We start from the raw sequence: 6017 nt of genomic DNA, 5'->3' as shown, positions 1-6017 counted from the left end.
TGGAGGCCAAGGCCAGGAGCCTGATGAAGACCTTGCTGACCGATGTCTACGACCATGTGGCCACAGAGGTGGAGAATTTGAGCCAGAAGAACGAGCTGTCCGACCTCAGTGGCACAGATGTGCAAGCTGCCTTGAAGGAAGCCATGACAAAGGAGCTGGCCAAGCACTCGGCCGAGCCCACCAGCACTGAATGTGCTTAAAGAAGCATCCTCCCTTCTCCTGCAGGGAACCGAAGGGAGAAGACCAAAGACCTTAAAAAATATCCAAGAAACTTTAAGATATTTTCCTGCCCTTTTAAGCGTAAAAAAATCCTGTGGTCTATCTTTCCTAAGAAGGCACCAACTTTCATCTCCACAACTGTTATTCCCAAACAATAGGAAGGAAGTTAAAGTGATGACTGGAAAATGGCCTGCATTTTTGAAGTCAATTTCATCAGCGTCTAAGCCAGAACTTCAAGGCTAAGAAAGATGAGCCATGATTAAATGTTTGAAATAATTGTTTGTGAGGTATTTGCAAAAAGGAAAAGGAACATCATATGTACAGTATGTATATATGTCTCTCCAATAAATCAGGATTTTAGCAACTATATTCAACGAATTGGATGTGTTTTTTTTCGTGGGGATTTATCTCTGGGTTATTTTAAATAACTACCTAAAATTTTGACTTACAGTTGTATCAAAAATGAATTTTCATTGAGTTTGTCCTACTGCCTATTAAACTAGGGCTGCGACCAACTATACATAATAATAAATATCAGCAAATTAGGAGGCGGCAGCAGTAAGTATTCTTTTAAAAAAAGAGTCAGTTAATTTTACAAAAAATTAAGTGTGCTGCAGCTGCCAAAAAAGCCAACACAGTGCTAGGCTGCATTAACAGAGGGATAGAATCAAGATCACGTGAAGTGTTAAAACCACTTTACAATGCCTTGGTAAGGCCACACTTGGAATATGGCATCCAGTTTTGGTCACCACGATGTAAAAAAGATGTTGAGACTCTAGAAAGAGTACAGAGAATAGCAACAAAGATGATTAGGGGACTGGAGGCTAAAACATATAAGGAACGGTTGCTGGAATTGGATATGTCTAGTTTAACGAAGAGAAGGACGAGGGGGGACATGATAGCAGTCTTCCAATATCTCAGGGGCTGCCACAAAGAAGAGGGAGTCAAGCTATTTTCCAAGGTGCCTGAAGGCAGGACAAGAAGCAACGGATGGAAACTAATCAAGGAGAGGAGCAACCTAGAACTAAGGAGAAACTTCCTGACAGTTAAACAATTAACCAGTGGAACAACCTGCTTCCAGAAGTGGTGAATGCTCCAACACTGGAAGTTTTTAAGAAGAGACTGGACAGCCATTTGTCCGAAATGGTATAGGGTATCCTGCCGGAGCAGGGGGTTGGACTAGATGACCTCCAAGGTCCCTTCCAACTTCATCATCATCATCATCATCATCATCATCATCATCATCATCATCATCATATTATTATTATTATTATTATTATTATTATTATTATTATTATTATTATTATTATTATTATTATTATTATTATTATTATTATTATTATATGAACCCAGTTGGAACTGGAACTATTTGTCCCCAAGAAGTATAAACATCGTCCAAACGTCTGTTGGGTTGACTTGGATGTTTAGGTTTCCAATTATGGTGCAGTTACGTTTTGTAGCAGTTCCAATTATGGTGCAGTTACGTTTTGTTTGGTGGAGTTGAATAGTTCGATATTTACTCTGGCGCATTAATTTCCCGAGGAAACGTGAAAGAAGTTTCTTGCGTAAAAATTGCTTTGCAGAACGAAATCTCAGCTCGTGTGCTTATGGGACGCAATGGAAGTGTAAAGGGCGTCTTTTCGGGAGCTACTTACGCGAGTGTCAGGATGGCCGAGTGGTCTAAGGCGCCAGACTCAAGGCTTCGCTCCTTCCCTGTGCTGGGTGTTCTGGTCTCCGAATGGAGGCGTGGGTTCAAATCCCACTTCTGACACATCCTTTTTTCTTAATCTTTATTTCTCCTTACATGTCCCAAATATATATATATCCAACATATCTCTAGAAAACAAGTGGAAGATACATTTTAAACATTTTTCATTCTAGTTATTTTATGGACGCGTTCACGTTTTATTTCACTTTCAATTTCAATTTTCCTCAGCTACCGAAGCAGCATTTTGCGGGGTAGAGAATTTAAGGCCGGATGCATAGAAGAGAATACCGCTCTCCGTTCGTTCCCCTTTTCCTTTTAAGATCCTGATCTCTGAATTTTAGAAATGAAAAGCGCCAGCTCTTCCTGAATGCTTTATCATAGCGTTTCATGGAAAAGAAACTTCAGGTTATATTTCTGATTGCTGTTAAAAACGTCAATTTAAAAATTCTGAATTATTATAATATATTTCATTGGGTCTCTTGTGATTTGACGGAAGATCATTATATTTATCAATACAAAATACAGAAGGTTCCATTTGACTATGTCAAGACTAAGGAAAGGGATTTTTGTAAGTTCCCTGGTGGTCTAGTGGTTAGGATTCGGCGCTCTCACCGCCGCGGCCCGGGTTCGATTCCCGGTCAGGGAATATCTTTTCCTCCGGAATCTAATTGTTCATTAACGAGAAACCTCTTTTATTTTATTTTTAAAAAGCTATTTTCATCGTTAACATTTCTAAAAAACTGGCCAGCCACACGGCTGAGCTCATCAGCAGTGCTTAGAAGAAACAGCCCTCTCCTGTCCTTGGAAGGCCCCCACGTAGGGGCAGAAAGGAAGAGAATCATTTCAAGAAAGACCTAAGAAACGTTAAAATATTTGCTGCCTTATTATATCCAAGAAATCCTGTGATCTCCCATTTGCTAAACTTCCGGCTTCACTTCCAACAGTAGCTTAGAAAATGCAGTTTGTGGGATGTAGTAAACAACATTATGCATATTCAAACTCAACTGAACTACTTGGTGATGAAGCAAAGGTTGAACTGCAATTATTTGTGAAGTGGCTTCTGATCAGAAAAGGAACATCGTATATTATGTATTTTGTTTTTCCAATAAATCAGGATTTTAGCAGCATTAATTACTCTCGTGTATATTGCATTTAAGATAAGATAAGATAACCTTTATTGTCATTTTTATACTCTGGGCACAATGGCACACATCAAAAATGAAATTTATTGCCCGCTCTCAAAGTGAAACATATACATGACACACACCTAAACATACTATGAACAACATATGTATAGACCCACATCCCTACATATACGTAGCAAATAAATATTAAATATTGCCCATCTTGAATATGTAACGGAAGGAGGAAGCTTGAGATTTCGCAAGGTTAATGCTGTATGGAATGAAACTCTGGCTGAATCTGGATGTTCTTATTTATTTACTAGCTGTACCCAGCCACACGTTGCTGTGGCTCAGTCTGGTAAAAGTGTGTGTTGCTTTTACGTCCAACAGATGGCGCTGTTTTTCAAAAAAAGCATGTTTTTACCTGTCACAGGTGTGACATCTATATAATATAGGTATATAAAAACACGTGCATATTCGAATGCAACGTTGTGTGAAAATTTCAAAGCAATTGAAGAACTTTAGGAGATTTAAGATTTTGAACAAACGAACATTTACATTTTTATTTATATAGATTTATTCTTATTTAACATCTCTTATGCTATTTCTAGTTTAAAATCTTATGTACCATTTCCAGTTTCAAAATCTTGACGTGATCACTAGAGATTAAAATATTCTATTAAAACAATAGGATGTAAAAAATTGTGGGCAGGCAGATGGTGGTCACAAATCTAATTATGTCACACATTCAAGGTATAGCTATCGAAAGAACAAAATTATCTTCAAAAATGGAATTAAAGGTATATGAAATCTTGTAGTTCTTTTGCCTTGGTCATGAAACGTAAAGGAACATCCATACACAAGCAATGCTATCTAGGATAAACACTGGCGTCAGCTCCTGTCTCTCATTTTCAGTTCCTCATGAAGGAAGAACAAATACCTTTCTTGGAATTTTCCCATGTGAAAAATTGTTTTCTGTGGATTTTATCTCTAATTTATTTCTAAGAAGATGCTTTGTCTGTTGAATAGCTACTGAAATATAGCAGAGACCCATGGTAAAATAGCATTCAACCCAATATTAGGCTACTGCAGATTCCATTTCCAGCGAGCCAAGAAAATGGTAAACAAATTATAAAGACCCCATAAACTCAAAATATTATTTTGCGTTTAAAGATAATCAAAAGGATTTGGGGAATAAGAGCAAGATTTGAGGGTGAGGATAACGATCAGTGAAGAAGATAAAAATAAATTTTCATTGTAAAATTTAAATATGGTCAGGAGATCCTTGAACCAGAATATGGTGGCAGAGTTAAACTTCATTTCTTGAAGATTACAAAAATTAGGTCACAATCCTGTCCTGTGTAACAATGGTTTCATGGATACAATGGAGGTAGGGCTACCCAATCAGCATACTCTCTACAGGTCCCTCATTTGCATGTTATTGTCTATGAGTGACTTTGTCTGGCAAAAGCCTGGTGACATTTCAGGCAGGGGCTTCAGGAGAAAAGAACAATGGCTGCCAGACAGCAAGGCAAAAGGAAAGTCAGAGATGCAAAGAGAAAGAAAATCCAAAAGAAGCATCAGCCAGCTAAGCGGAAGCAGAAGAAACGGCAGCCTAGGAAACAAAAGAAGCATCAGGCTCGTCCTAAGCGTCGGGTCAAGCAGGCCTCCGCCACCAGGTCAGCGGACAGTGGTCCAGAGAGGGTCTGCTCCCCAAGGCTGCCTCCAAGGTCCTTCGGCAGATGCCCAAGGTGAGGATGGAGGCCAAGGCCAGGAGCCTGATGAAGACCTTGCTGACCGATGTCTACGACCATGTGGCCACAGAGGTGGAGAATTTGAGCCAGAAGAACGAGCTGTCCGACCTCAGTGGCACAGATGTGCAAGCTGCCTTGAAGGAAGCCATGACAAAGGAGCTGGCCAAACATTCGGCCGAGCCCACCAGCACTGAATGTGCTTAGAGAAGCATCCTCCCTTCTCTTGCAGGGAGCCGAAGGGAGAAGACCAAAGACCTTTAAAAATATCTTAGAGACTTTAAAATATTTTGCTGCCTTAGGAAATCCACTGAATCCTGTAACCCACCACTGCCTAAGATGCCCATCTTCAATCATCTTCATAGACAATACAAACGCCACATTTAAGGGGATGCCCTTAATGGAATCAGCTGAGCAGAGAGACCACTGCTCTGGACAAACCGACGTAGAAGATGTTGGTGACAGAGCTTCCAAGAGAGAAAGGAGTTGTAGTGTGGTTTTTCTGGTCAACAGGATTCGAGTGACTTTATTCATGTCTTCCAAATAAATCGGGCTTTTAGCAGCTTTAATTTATTGTGTTTGGTTTTTCTTCCTTAATTACTGGAAATCTATACTTCATGCTGAAAGATAAAGATGACTGCTGATTGATCATAAATAGGAGCAGGACAACTAAAATTTAATTACAAATAAAAGNGACCTCAGTGGCACAGATGTGCAAGCTGCCTTGAAGGAAGCCATGACAAAGGAGCTGGCCAAGCACTCGGCCGAGCCCACCAGCACTGAATGTGCTTAGAGAAGCATCCTCCCTTCTCCTGCAGGGAGCCGAAGGGAGAAGACCAAAGACCTTAAAAAATATCCAAGAAACTTTAAGATATTTTCCTGCCCTTTTAAGCGTAAAAAAATCCTGTGGTCTATCTTTCCTAAGAAGGCACCAACTTTCATCTCCACAACTGTTATTCCCAAACAATAGGAAGGAAGTTAAAGTGATGACTGGAAAATGGCCTGCATTTTTGAAGTCTATTTCATCAGCGTCTAAGCCAGAACTTCAAGGCTAAGAAAGATGAGCCATGATTAAATGTTTGAAATAATTGTTTGTGAGGTATTTGCAAAAAGGAAAAGGAACATCATATGTACAGTATGTATATATGTCTCTCCAATAAATCAGGATTTTAGCAACTATATTCAACGAATTGGATGTGTTTTTTTTCGTGGCGA

At 39.6% G+C, this 6017-nt stretch overlaps 2 protein-coding genes and 2 non-coding genes across 4 annotated transcripts in view; all 4 read left to right on the top strand.

Moving 5' to 3' along the window:
* The window catches only part of LOC114922966 (histone H2B.v3-like), a 2512-nt gene extending 2312 nt beyond the window's left edge, over window positions 1-200 (top strand). Inside the window, exon 2 of the mRNA XM_029285238.1 lies at window positions 6-200. Coding sequence (XP_029141071.1) covers window positions 6-200 — 195 coding nt within the window. The remainder of the gene's footprint in view (window positions 1-5) is intronic.
* Window positions 201-1880: 1680 nt separating this feature from the next.
* TRNAL-CAA lies at window positions 1881-1990 on the top strand. Its single transcript has 2 exons — window positions 1881-1918; window positions 1945-1990. It is a non-coding gene; the product is annotated as a tRNA-Leu (tRNA).
* A 511-nt stretch (window positions 1991-2501) lies between these two features.
* On the top strand, window positions 2502-2573 carry TRNAE-CUC. The gene has a single exon. It is a non-coding gene; the product is annotated as a tRNA-Glu (tRNA).
* A 1990-nt stretch (window positions 2574-4563) lies between these two features.
* LOC114922965 (histone H2B.v3-like) lies at window positions 4564-5009 on the top strand. The gene is given in 2 exon segments (XM_029285237.1): window positions 4564-4768; window positions 4771-5009. Coding segments are annotated over 2 exon segments (444 nt in total).
* Window positions 5010-6017: the final 1008 nt, after the last annotated feature.

Source organism: Protobothrops mucrosquamatus, unplaced genomic scaffold (genome assembly GCF_001527695.2).
Source record: "Protobothrops mucrosquamatus isolate PMUCROS unplaced genomic scaffold, P.Mucros_1.0 scaffold1440, whole genome shotgun sequence".
Lineage (NCBI taxonomy): Eukaryota > Metazoa > Chordata > Lepidosauria > Squamata > Viperidae > Protobothrops > Protobothrops mucrosquamatus.
This window is presented reverse-complemented; position numbering and strand designations above follow the sequence as displayed.